The sequence below is a fragment of the Molothrus ater genome, chromosome 3, assembly GCF_012460135.2.
Source record: "Molothrus ater isolate BHLD 08-10-18 breed brown headed cowbird chromosome 3, BPBGC_Mater_1.1, whole genome shotgun sequence".
NCBI classification, from domain to species: Eukaryota; Metazoa; Chordata; class Aves; order Passeriformes; family Icteridae; genus Molothrus; species Molothrus ater.
In genome coordinates this window covers 79089710-79103545 of record NC_050480.2, presented here as the reverse complement: position 1 = coordinate 79103545, position 13836 = coordinate 79089710, and the positions used below count along the sequence as shown (strand labels likewise).

Genomic DNA, 13836 nt, shown 5'->3' with positions numbered 1-13836 from the left:
TATGTCCTTTTGCTTCAGTTTGTGTGTATAAGAAGAGGCCATGTCATAAGAGACTAGCTAAGTCTGTAGTTTTTCTCAGTTTGTGGTTCTTATTTTCTCTGTTTTTGAAGGGAAGAGTAATTTTGCATAGGCATGAATATAATTTCTTTTTTTTTTAATGTTGCAGTAGCATAGGCACCTTCTCTCTTTATTACTGTCTGGTGAAGAGCAGGTCTCTGTAAAGGTCTGCTCCTTCCTGATATGCCTCATATTGTTGGGGCTTGAAGCTTTTTGTTTTTTCTTGACTAGCAAAGGAGAGCTTTAGGTCCTTGAATTTGGTGTCTCAATGAGAAAATAGTTTCCTCCAGAAAGAAATACATATGAAAAAAAGATGTGAACTTCATTATTGCTTGTAAATGCCATATTTATGAAAAAAAAAATCTAGAATAATAAAAACCTATAGCCTTATATAGCTTTGCCTATTAGAAGTTAATGCCACTAGAAAAAATTTTTAGTAACTGGTCACTTTGGAAATCTGTTCATAAATTCAGTGTTTGAGGTCTAGTTTTCTAGAAGGTTAAAAGGGTATTGACCAGTATAAAAGTTTCTGTACAGGAATTGGAAATAATTTGGGGTGTATTGTGTTTAAGTCACAGTCATATGTGCATTCTCAAAATGAGGTGACCTATCAAACTCTGAATGCTTTCAATATAATGGTATTAAAAACAGGCCTCTCCTTTGGTGTTTCCTTGTAGCACTCCACATGTTTTGGTTGTAAATATTTTCATTAAAAATGTAGCCAGGGCCATGCAACCTGCTATTGTTGAAAAAAACATTCTGAAAGGTACTTTTTAAATAGGCCTATCTCTGGAGTTCACAGGGTGCTGAATTTCCACAGAAGATTTTAACTGAAGTGGATGGGGAATGTGCAAGGAAGTGAGAGGACATGTTCAGACTGGAACAGATGCCAAAGCTATTAACACTGGCAAAGCTTTAGGGCTACTGTCAAGTTTTGCTTTGTCATATATTTTACTTTTGTTTCTAGAAGCTGATGTGTTCTGTCAGCTCTTGGCCTGGATGGCATTTAGAGCTGTAGCTCTACAGTCTTTCTGCACACAGATTTTCCTTAAACTTGTCCTTTGCAAGGTAGAGGAAAGCCATTATAAAGTTGTTCTGCTTTAACTCAAGTTTCAGGTGCTTGTTTTCTCTAATAATTTTTAAAGTTTCCCAAAAGACTTTGAAGTTTTTATGGCCTTATGAAGGCATCATTGTTTTAAAGTATTTCAATAACAGTTGAAGTGTTTTTGTTTTCAATCCTAAAACCTGTACACTTACTATTCAAGTTAAAGTTTAGGTCTTGAGGTTTTTATAAGTTTGCTCTGCTGCTTTTATGTGTGCACTTTCAAATAGTGCATCAAAGAAAAAAAACCCCACCCCAACCTTTGTATTTTTTCTTTACTTTTGAAGGAATTTATAAATGCATCTTCAAGAAATTAATTTATATTTACTGTGTGCAAGATCCTTGTAACCACTCATTTTAGCCATTCTACCCGTTTGCATTATTTCGATCACTTTCTGATACATACTGTGCAATTATTTTCTCTTGCCAAATCTCTGATATAAACTTAATTTTTTTTTTCAACTTCTGTTTTTTAAGAAGATTGAGCAATCATTTTGTCTTTTTGGTAGTGAGAGATCTGGAAATACCAGAGGCCATTTTCAGAGATAGCATACTACATTTTGTGACAAGCACAATATTGCTGTTGATGGCAACCTTGTTACTAAGTCCTAATAGACTTGGGCCATCCACTAGAGTAGGCAGTGCTCCCAGGTGGGTAAGGTCTGCGTGGTACTTGCTTGTAGTGTTAATTATTATTCCTTCTTAGTAATGCCAAGGGATAAAGGTGTGAGCCTTAATATGAAAAATGTCAGGACAAGGAAAGGCTCATTGCAATATGTTTGCAGTTTAAATATTTTCTCCTTTAAATTCTGTTAAATTTCTACACTGAGAAGAAATAAACTCTGGTTGTGCATTTTTGTCAACACTCCTTGGAAAGGCTTTGATCTGTGAAGATAAAGTAGCTATTTAACAAATACCATTTTCTGTATTTGTATACATTTGTATACATTTTCTGTATTTGTATATTTGTAATATAAATTTAAAGCTAATGAAACAGGCTGCATTGAGAGGAGTGGATGTGATATTTCCACTCTGTGGAAGACAGCTGAAACAAAGACATTTTATTTCCTATTAATAATCCTTGTAGTTTTAGTCATAAAAAATTGAAGAACAGCAGTGGTATTTTTCTGACCATATGCTTTTGCTTTACTTACTTTTTTAAATGTAAGAAGAAAGAAAAATTCCTTAACTGTAAAAGGTAACAACAAAACTGAAGGAATTATCTTTTCTGTATTATGTAATGAACTTGAAAAATTTATGCCCAGAATTTTCTTTGTTTAGACCGAGGTGTTAAAACACAATGTTTGATGCCTGAACCTTCACAAACATATTTTTGTTTATAAGGACTTGCTGAAGTCCATGAAAAAACTCCACAGGTATACATGTTTGAGATTGGAGTATTATATATGGAGCTTAATGATTTAAGTTGTGCACTTTCAGTTTTTCACCAGTACACTTGAGGAAAACTTGGCTAACAGTGCGAGTTAAAAAAGAGTACTCTTTGATTTATGCTTGTAGAGATATAAACCAAGATGTAATAATTCCTCCTGAGAAGCATGGGTTCAGCTCCACCTGGAATCAAATCTTTATTTTTTTGCCAATGGGTATTGATCCAGCTGGAGGAAATTCAGAGGACAGTAATAAAACATGATTACGGCTTCAATAGGTAGATTTATGAAGAAAGTTCCAAAGAATGTTTACTTCACAGACAACTCTGATTGTGGAGGAGGAAAACAATAAATTGTGTATAAATAGAATCTCACTTTGAAAATCTTAGGTGAAGTGTCCCAGAGAAAGTGATAGAAGCCTACCAGTTATCCTTTCAGCCTAGGTTAGGAAACGTGCACTCTGGAGTTCTCCACTGGCAAGGAAGAAGGGCTAGAATAACCCCAATCCTCTTCCTTTTCTTTTGCAGCTCTTCATTTTACGCTTTTCAGATTTCCCATGAAGTATTTCTTCATAGAGAAGTTCCCAGTTTGTATTTTGCATGTTGATGCTAATAATGGGGCTGATTCTAAGGAGTCCATGGTGGCAACACTTGGTATCTTGTGTGAAGGCATTTTTGTAGGCAGCTCCATGTGGACACTTGGTGGTGTTCAGCTCCTGTTCTGCTGGAGTCCTTTTCCCTGTGGTGTAATGGGCGGTGGGTGATGTCCCAGCTCAGCCACACCTGTGCTGTGGGGGAAAGGGGGTGAGGACAGGGGAAGGGCAGCACTGTGTCCTTGTGTGTGAGGGGAAGGCACAGTGCAAAGATGAAAGTTTGTGCCACCAGTCTTTGTTATACATTTTTCTGAAGTCTTGGGGGTAGATGCTAAGCCTTAAAGTTTAGACAAACAATGTCTCATCTGTACCATGCTCATCAGGGCATCTGTGGATGCTCTGATTTCCACTTTCTCCCTGCTGTGTTGATTGGCCTTGTCCTACTAAAACTCATGTCACTTGGAAAATTATTGGAAACTATTAAATCCAGTAGCACTTGCCATAGAAAAACCAACTTAAATAATGATTTGTCAGCAGGCAGTACTGCCATCACCTGCACACACACACAAGCTCACTGATGGTTGAGAAGCCCACAGCCAAGTAAAGGGACTGCAATAGGAGACATATCATACTGCTCAACTGCCTAAATTTTAGTTTAAACTGAAAAAGTTTTAAGTTCTGCATGTTAAGAAAAGTATTTAACTTCTGAAGTATACTGAAAAGGCTTTTTTTCCTTTTTGCTTGGATTTAGCTGACAAAATCTACAGAAGTACTGTGGGCACCAGTATAAAAAGCTCTCATGGAAAAGAGCTTTACATTAAAGAAATCAGGAGGGCTGGCAAACAGTGAATTTAAATGTTTAACCATAGGCCCTTAAACCACTTGAACATCTTTCCCTCTTACAAATGCTGGCTTGCTTGTTGCCTCTTACCAGCACTTCTGGCAGCTATGTGTTTTGTTTATATGTTCTCTCCTCTGCCATTTCTTCTTCTCTAAGCCTTCTCCAACTTAGGAAGTTTTAATTTTTTTACACTGTCATCTTGTTGGAAACTGTCAGAGGAAAACTGCAAGTGCCACAGCAGCAAAGTTGGAAGTGGAAACGAGGTCAACTATTTTTTTTCCTTTCTTTGTTTTTTAACCATGTGAAATGTGCTAGTGTTCCTCTGAGACAGGATGACATTAATTTCTGTGAAGCTTTCTTGCACCTTTGTGTATTTTTTAAAGCACATTTTAAAACATAAAGTAGTCAAAATGTAGAGTCCATTGCATATGTTCTAGCTCCTTGTACTCTGCACACAGAGTAGGAGCTGCACATATAAGTGCTTCTGTATGCCAAAAATGGTCTATATTTTTAGATAGTTCAGCTTATGCTTCTCAAGAAAGAGGGGAAAAACGTGTAAGATCTTTCATCTGTATACTGCTTGCTGACTTATAAATATGAGGGAGTATGATTCATCTAACTGGGTTAATAATGACAAGTTCATGCATTATGTATGTTTACTTTTGTTACAAATAGAATAGGAGCATAGGGAATACAATAGACTGATGGTAATGTACAGGTGATAGCACACAGAAGGAATTAATTTGAATAGGCAAACAGTCTCTAAACTTTTAAAAAGAATGTAGAGTTTTTCTCTTGGTTGTTTTTTTTTTTTTTTTTTTTTAAGTTGCTTTGGACTCCAGGCCTCATGGTGTAAAATTCTAGTAAATATCCATAACTATTTTGGAGTCTGATTGATGTTTACATGAGTATGTTTGGGATAATACTTCAGATGGTTTATTTTTTCACAACTTAAAGAAAAATCAGTTGTCTTGAGTCTGCTGCTGAGAAACGCTTTGTTCTTTATTCCTGTGTACTGAATTTGGAGAATAATGAAATGGAGGCTATGAAAGTATTGATCCCTAAGTTAGACATTTGACTACATCATACTCATAAAATAGACTAAAAAAGTAGAAAACTTTACATGGAAAGATATCTTGAAAGGGACCTCTTCTCTTTTCCACCTGAGTAACCATTCTGGATGTGCACTTGCAGGTTCTGGAAGTTTTGGAGGTCTTTTATGTAGGTGTTGTGCAGTTTAAGCCTTTGCTCTTTCCCCTGTATCTATGGCATATAATTTTAGTACCTTTGGGAATGGTTGTGTTGATATATGCACATGGTAGTACTGCTGAGGACTTAGGAGGTGGATGGTTTCCAGCACTGCCAGTAAGCATGTGTACATGTTGCTCATTCAATTTTTATAGGAAGTACTTAAAAAAACCAACCCCAATACAGAGCTGAAATATAACATGTTGATCCTGAAGGGCTGTGGTTGGGTCCTGCAGCTTTTTGGGGAGGAAAAAAGTAGGATGGAGGAGGGGAAATATGATTTGTGTTAAGAGTTTAAAAGACCAGATTTTCTGTATTTCTTTATCTTTTCCATACAGAGACAATCTGTGTAACCTTTAAAACTGATGAAGGTTCACTTTGACTGGTGGCTGAAATTTCAAGCAAATGCAGTAAGGTAGTTTCTTTGAGGAGGAAAGGTGGAGACAGTGGGGCTTTGCTGGTTTGTTTTAACAGAAACTGTTACATAGCACAGAGTCTGTTCTAGTGAGGCCACCAAGTAACTACAGGGTGATAATATTTTGTGTTTTACGATTCTGGGGAGACTGAAGCATCCATAATTGGAATTATTTTTCCCTTGAAATTTTAGTATTCTTTCAACTCTGGGTGGCTTACACTAAAGGGGACTATGACATCCCTGACATTATTCCTGAGAAATAAAAGCATTTGTTCCTACATGATGCAAAGTTCTTTCTGTAATTGGAACATTTGAACTCCATCTTCATGTAGGGATTTCAGAGCTTCTTGAAAAAAAAAATCACATTTTAAAAGAACACCATAAAATACCATAAAATATGTAACTCATCCAAGGGCAACTTTCACTGAACTACTACACAAGTTATTCTGATTTTTTTCTCTTTGTGTTATTCAAAAGTATTTTGGGTTTTGCTCCTCAGAGCAGCCGATCCTTTTGAATAGTTACAGTTTAAACTCTTTGCCTAGATATTATGGTCCATACCTTGAATGTTTTCCCTGAATCATAAAGGAGTTGATATACAATCTTTTCCTAGCTGTCTTATTCCTACAGTCTTTCTTTGTTCTTTTTACTTATTAAAATATTATCATACAGATATTTAACAAAAATCATTATTATTTTACCACTGTCTTAATTTGAAATAATTTTTATCTTCTTGAAGTACTTATTTTCTCTTGAATTACTTACATACTGAAGACCTCATTAAAATCTAATTTCAAAGTTTGAATGAGATAAATAAGGCAGATGTATTGCTTTTTAAAAACAAATGGAAAATATTGGAATGGTGGCTATTTTACAGGCCAGCATTCTTTGCCTTTATAACTTCTGTCAGAGTAAGATGCCATGTCTTGGGAGAGTAGCAGATATGCTTTATGGAATAGGTCTAAGAAGCTAGAAAGTAAACAAGGTTAATATAAAATATGCTCATGAACTTAAAATTATCACTGCTAAAAAATTGTATACTTTTGTTCATAGAATTTAAATGGAGAAATAAGGCAATGTAAAAATTAGTGTTCTTATTTTGCAGATACTGTTGGATGAGGTATTTATAATCAGCAGTAATTCTGGAGGTTTCCTGCTGGTTTGGGTTATAGTGTTTCCAGAGTGAGTTTAATTAACTTGTGTTGCTTTCATCTTTGACTACTGGCTGTGCTGATAAACATCTCCATAAGGCAGGGACAGGAAAATAATATGTAAGATTTCCTTGTGAAACTTTCTGAAATGTGTGTGTGTATTAAGACATTTTATGTTCTGTGTCTAAATATATTATCTGATTTGGTGTAATTTTCTTGTTACAGATTCAGAATATGAACAACATAATCACTTTTCCATTGGACAGTTTGCTGAAGGGAGACCTGAAAGGAGTGAAAGGGGTATGTCTTTCCTCCTGTTAATGTATAGGATTGTTGTTGGTACAGTAGATACATTTAGCAAGTGTATTAATCTTATGTGTTGGAAGGTGTAGGATACTCAAGTAATATATTAGCTCAATAAACAAGACTGTGGGGGTTTTGTTTGTTTTTCGTTTTTTTTTTTTTTTTTTGTGAATCAAGTCATCCTTTCTGTTTGTGCATTCACATACCTCATGTTCTTGACTGTGTATACAAAACAACATTTGAGAAGCTTTAAAAGCAGGCCTGAGATGCAGAAGATAAGCAGAGAAAGAGGTGTAAGATTCAGATATTCACTTAGTTGAGTTAAGGGTACTACTATATTTTTAAGGATTTTTAGCATTCTAAACTTACCTGGAACTATTAAGAAACACACATTAGACTGTATGAGCATAAGATTTTTTTTTTAAGATGAAATCTATTTCTTTATGCCCCAAGGACATTTCCTATTTGAAATAACAGCAACTTAAGACTCAAATGATGATATGTTTATGATAAATTTCAGAGCCTATGGCGAGCAAACTTTCTTACAAAGCTTTTACTTTGTTTACTAGTGAGCAAACAGGAAGTGACTGGCAGCTATTGTTCTAGGACACTGAAGGAAGGAGAAAAATATGTACATAGACTAAAAATGGTTTCTGTAAATTACTGGAGCATAAATAGATTATTTAATAAGATAGACTTATTATCTTTGTGTTGTTTGCTTACCACATTTCACTCGTGTTTTTCTCTATGTCAGAATAAATACATTTATTACAATACAGTGTTTCCCCACTGCCTTGAGAATATAATCAAATGCTACTTCAGTTAATTTAATAATTATTTCAATCATTAATTAACATGTAAGAATTAGTTCTTAATCTGTAATTGTAAAGATTTTCCAGTGTCTGACAGTTGTAGTTGTCTGTTCTCTTGAACTTCATCAAAATTTCAGCTCTTGCATTTTTAGACATCAGAGAAATAACTTTACAACTTGTTAAGATAATTTTATCCAAATTACCTTATTTAGAGAAAAGAAGATAAAGGAATTTGTAATGTAAGTAATTCAGAATTCTCATGGAATTAGTTATTCTGAGCCATAAGGTCTATACTGTTCCCATTAAGTCAGTGGAAATTTGATTTTTTTAAACTTTAATGTGATGAATCAAGTTCTTAGCCAAGGCTATACCACAGCCTGGGTACAGGAACTTTTTTCCCAGTACAGGCAGAGATTGAATGATGAGAAAGCAGTTACTTTGTTTAATTGCATAGTGTGGTCTTGGGATAACATGTTGTTATACCTTTTAAGGAGTAAAATGGAGCTGTGAAAATCATAGTAAAGAGCATCCTAGAGATGCTTTCAAAAACATGGGTGTATTAGTTCTCTTTACAAGATTAGTGTTCCTGTGTGCAAGATTGCTTTTGCACAACCCTTAGAAGAGAGAGTGAGGTCCCTTGTTCTAGTAGGCACTGCAAGGGGCCAAGGTGTGTCTTCACTGTTAGAGCCACAGTGTTTTTCATGTAAATAGCTGGCTGTTATTTTTTCTCTTTTCTTGACAGGACCTGAAAAAACCCTTTGATAAAGCTTGGAAGGACTATGAAACAAAAGTGTATGTATTTTTAAACTTTTATTTAAGAGGGAAATGTAACTGAAATCTGTAGAGGTTATTACTTCATGCTGAGGTTGAATGTTCTCAGCAGGTGCAGCATGTATTAGAAGTGGATGTACACCTATCTGAGGCTTGTGAGTTGTGTCTTATGTTGTGGATCTAACCCTACTTAGCATAAGCCACTTGTTTGAAGTTACCAGATACACTGTTTAAACAAACAGCTATAAAATAAGTTTATAAAAACTGGAATTTTATATCTAGCTAAATAAATGGAATGAGTCAACAAAGCTCAACACCTAATATCAAACACAATTTATTCTGGTTCCTAGTAAATCTTAAGTGGTTCAGTGTCCTGCATCAGAGACAGCTGTTTCCAGGGTTGGCCAGGTCAATTGTATCAGTACAGCTGACAGTCTCTGAAGTAGAGTTTTGTAGTGAGTTTTATTCCACATTACAGTATTACCTGGACTGACTATCAGTTTTGTCACATGTCCAGTGTCTTTGTTCTTCTGAAATAATGCTGCCTTGTATCAGACCATCTCTGATGATACAGGTCCAGAAGAATCATGTATGATGACACTATTTAATGTAAATAACTTGCAGATCCACAGCCTACTAGACTGGCTGAAAATCCAGCACCATTTATGTATTTTTTTTAATTGCACAAAGTTATAGTGCAGTACTTATAGACTTAGTCTGTCTGAAGTCTTCAGAAATTATTCCTGTAGCTGGTTTACCCATAAAAGCAACCAGTTAGCTAAATTTCATTTTTCCTTTTGTGAATAACAATGAGAATGGTCTAGTTATTGCTTTCTAGCATCAAATTGTGAGGAAGACCTCTGTGGCTTTTGGTTTGAAACTGCCTAGCTATAGGTGGATTTTCATAAAAGGACATTCTGAAATACTGAGATACTAAATCCATAGAAGATTGTGTTGGCTCCAGTGTTTTATGTTCCTGACACCTGTGAGCAGTCTCATTTGGTGCCATTCCAGTTATTGACTCTTGAGATAATTAAGATTTCTAATCATTGCCTATGGCAGTAGTTGATCTCTGAGGATGGGCCTTAAAGAATAATCCTATAATGTAGTCTGCTGTTGTCTAGCACTGCTTGATTGCTGGATTTGAAAGCTTGTTTATTTGTGTGTGAGTATTCATACTGACAACCCACGAAGTTTATGTGCCAAATTTAAATAAATTTGTGCACTGCTGGGACATACAACAAGAGGAATGTTACTACTGGACCAAGACCTCTAGTGCTTTTAAGATTTCTGATCTAATATTCACTAGGATGAGTGTGTTGAAGTGATGTAAGGATTTGTGCTTGATCATCAGTTTGTTCAGAGCTGGAATTTCAGAGTCAGATATACCAGAAATGTTTTCAGTTGTTATTTAATTTAATTAAGTAATTGCAAAGTAAGAAATCCCCTTAGAAAATGTATTTGTATATTTGGGGATTTTCATTTCAGGTTATGGACATGTTGGAAATGTTATTTTGTGTGCTGTGTCATTCATGATCTGAAAACAGGATGCTGACACTGTGTTTTCTGTCTGTGGCATTGAATCCATTGCTGCTTGTATGATATAATGAGATTTTTTTCTTTTTCTTTCAACTGGCAATCCTTTAGAAAACCATTTTATGACTTTGCTTTCAAGTAAGACACTTGGGTTTTGATCTGAAACGGGTTTCCTTTTTCCAGTTGCAGTTACCTCTACTTTCTGCAAGATTTTTTAACAAATGAAGCAGATCTATTTGACAATGCTCTTTTCTAAGCCATTTGCATGTCAGGTAGCACACATTTATCAGAAATTTTTTTCAGATCTATGAACCATTTTTTTGGTATTTCTAAGTGGTGGACTGGTACAATTACTGAGTGCTGCATTTTTTAAGTGGTTAGAAGAAAGCTCCACATCAATATTTTGAAGTTTTAAGCTCTTAGTCCAGTCTGTTGGACTCCTTGACTTTGATATAGACCAAAGGATCATCTGCTTGAGGCTTAGGATAGGGAGCCTGGGAATTCTGTGTCAATTCTCTCAAATAATGGACTGCTGCTTTGTTTTTTTTTGGTTTTTTGTTTGGGTTTTTTTTTTTTTTTGTTTGTTTGGTTGTTTTTTTTTTTTTTTGTAGGCTGTTCTACAACAGTGGAAATTACTTTTCATGGCATAGAGTTGGCAGTCAGGAAGTATTGTTTTTCAGTGCAAGCTGTGTTGCTTATACCAAGGAGCAGACCAGTTTTCCATTATTTTGTTGAGTTAAAGTCAGTCTTGGACCTTTCTGAGACCCCTGCCCGTAGGACTGTGAGATTTGTCAGATCTCTTGTACATAAGTTCCCAGATAAATTGAGGTGTTACAACCTGTCATTATGGAGCATTTGTGTTCAAAAACTAGAGATGGGAATTTTAATGATGTGATTTTCAACTTAGGATGAGAATAATTATTTGAGCTTGAATTTGTTCAGGTCATCTTTTTTCTCATACTAATTTTTTGACATAGAGAAACCGTGAGGTTTCTCTGGGTTGCTATTATACAAGCTATTGAGGTTTGCTAAGAAAAGAACTCGTTTCATTCTGTGGCCGTCCTGAATGGATTTAGACTTCCTTATAGCTGTGTGTTTTGGTCGTCTGTAGCAGTAGGTGGATGCAGAATCACCTCAAGAAGTCTTAATTACAAATTTTGGGGGTTTTGTTGTGGTATCTTCATGCTCTCTGGTTTAATAAAAAGGACAAAGAGTTACCAGGGGAGGTAACCTCGGTCTCACCTACAGCTTGTATTGCCAGAGTTGAGTGGTGGATGTAGGTGCTGGTAGCCAGAGGTTTGCTCAGCCCTCTTCGATCTGTTACTTTAGATAACTCCTTGTTTGGATTGTGCCTAAAACCAATTCTAGGTGTGTGCTTAGTGAGCTGTCTTTTCCAGTGATATTTCTTCTAACACGTGAATAGCTCTTTTTAAAAATTCTTCCCCCCATTTTTTTTTCCTTTCCTTTTCCATTTTGGTTAACAAAGTATTCAAGGCTGCTAGGCTGCTCTTTTTCTGCACATGCCTCTGTATCATGTGCTTAACATCATATTGTTCATCTGCATTTCCTAGTCACAAGTACAGACCTGTGAAGCTACGTGCCAAGTAATGAAGTGGTATTTTTGTAGTCTGTTGAGAAGCGACAGTTTTCATATTGATTGCTGCCTTTATAAGGAAAAATTTTAAGCTTATTTATCACACTATCTCATCTCTCTTCCTTGCACCTTTGTGTGCAAATATACCCAAGTGTGACATATTTGAAAAGAAAAAGTTAATTTAAAAATGGCACCTGCTTTGCTTTATTCCCATAACAATTTTTGAGATTCAACCTCTCTATGTAATTAGGTGTGTTTAAAAATTCCTATGTATCTAGTTCTTATTTGGGAGTGAGATGTTTAAGATCCTTTCCAATGATCTTGGATCACCATCCATCATTGTTGATTACTATGCACCTCCTTTGCCCTGTAGCCACCTAACTTCTCAGACTATTTTCCTCAGGATCACCTTAGGTGAAGTAATGGAGGGAAACGAGCCCTATTTCTCTGTACCCTGGGGCTGCTCTTGAGTAAGGTAGTATGAAGAGCAAGCAACCTATAGCTTCATGCAAACCTACTTCAGTCAAAAATTGGGACTATCCTGAGGTGGCATTCATGAATAATTCATATTTTCTCACCACCAATCATTAACATGACTCAGTTGGAGCCATAAAGATTTTAAAATGTTTTTAAAGCCTTAAAGCAGTGCATTTCTGATGGGACCTCAGTTCCAGTTGCTGTTTCCCACATAAGAGCTGGGAGATGCTGCCGGCCACCAAAGCAGCGCAGCGGGACTGGTCTGTGTCCTTTGGGAGAGCTGTTTCAGACTGGGCTCTTCTTGTTACAAGGCAGTTGCTTTCCCCTGTGTACTTAAACACTAATGGCAGGCGTGCCCAGGGACCATATGGGGAAGGAGTACACATGTCATAAAAACTGCTCATTCTCCCAGCAGACAGATCGCATTCAGCAAGGCGCTGAGCCAGATATCACCCACACACTTCAGTTTGATCGGTCCTGTTGTGGTACATTCTGAGGTAAAGACTATGTGTCAATTTTATACAGGAAATAGAAGCATAAACTTACTGAAGCATATTATTCACAATTTTTTTTAGCTGAGTATGTCTGTATTCTGAATATAAACCTGATTTTCCTGAAAAGAAAAAAAATGTTAATTTTTTAAAATAGAGTTGTCTTATTTTGGGGCCTGTAAATGCCTATTATCTTCAGAAGTCTTCTTTAACAAGTGTTGTGCTCGTGCTACGAAATGTAAAGGTTTAATGGAGACTAATGAACTGTTCCTGGGAAGGCTGATTACCTCTCCTTCTTTGCCATTCTCCTTTTAAAAACTGGGCATGAGGTCTCTTTTGCACAACTGAGGGAAGAGAACAAGTTGTTTGAATGTGCTTATGGCATTTTAAGATCCAGGCATTAACAATACATTACTGTGAAGAAATGCAAGTGCTCATATCTAGAAATAACTGTCATCTATTTGTTTCTGAACTATTTGAAGTCAATGGAAAAATGAACAAAGTCAAATAAAGTCATCTGTTGAGATGTCTGCACAACTATTTAAGTGATGCTATTTCCAGTTTAGTGAACTCATGTTTTGCACAATATAAAACAAATTTATCTGAAAATTCTGCAAGCATTTCTCAATTTACTTCTTCAGAGCTCTAACTTGACACAGAAGACCATTGATATTCATAGCTCCTAGGTATTTCTGCCATGCTTCCTTTTAGTGCAAGTACATAAGACGAAGTGGAGGTCACAGCTCATAAATAGTGATATAGAATGAAAGTGCTAAACAAGGTTGCTTAAATATAAAATCATAGAATAGAATAATACAATGATTTAAGTTTGAAAATACCTTTAAGATGATCAAGTTCAACCATAAATCTAACGCTGCCAAGTCCACATCTAAAGCATGTCCCTAAGTGTTACATCTACACATCTAAATAGCAGCAGGGATAGCGGCTCAACCACTCCCCTGGGCAGCCTGTTCCAGTGCTTGGCAACCCTTTCCAGAGGAATTTTTTTTCTAATATCCAATCAAAACTTCCCCTGGTGTAACTTGAGGCGGTTTCTT

General features: G+C 36.0%; 1 protein-coding gene across 3 annotated transcripts in view; it reads left to right on the top strand.

Moving 5' to 3' along the window:
* ASAP2 (ArfGAP with SH3 domain, ankyrin repeat and PH domain 2) overlaps nt 1-13836 on the top strand; it is an 84378-nt gene that overhangs the window by 24485 nt on the left and 46057 nt on the right. For all 3 annotated transcript variants that reach the window (XM_036380297.2, XM_054514313.1, XM_036380295.2), the window contains exons 4-5: nt 7020-7094; nt 8652-8701. In XM_036380297.2, coding sequence (XP_036236190.1) covers nt 7020-7094; nt 8652-8701 — 125 coding nt within the window. The remainder of the gene's footprint in view (nt 1-7019; nt 7095-8651; nt 8702-13836) is intronic.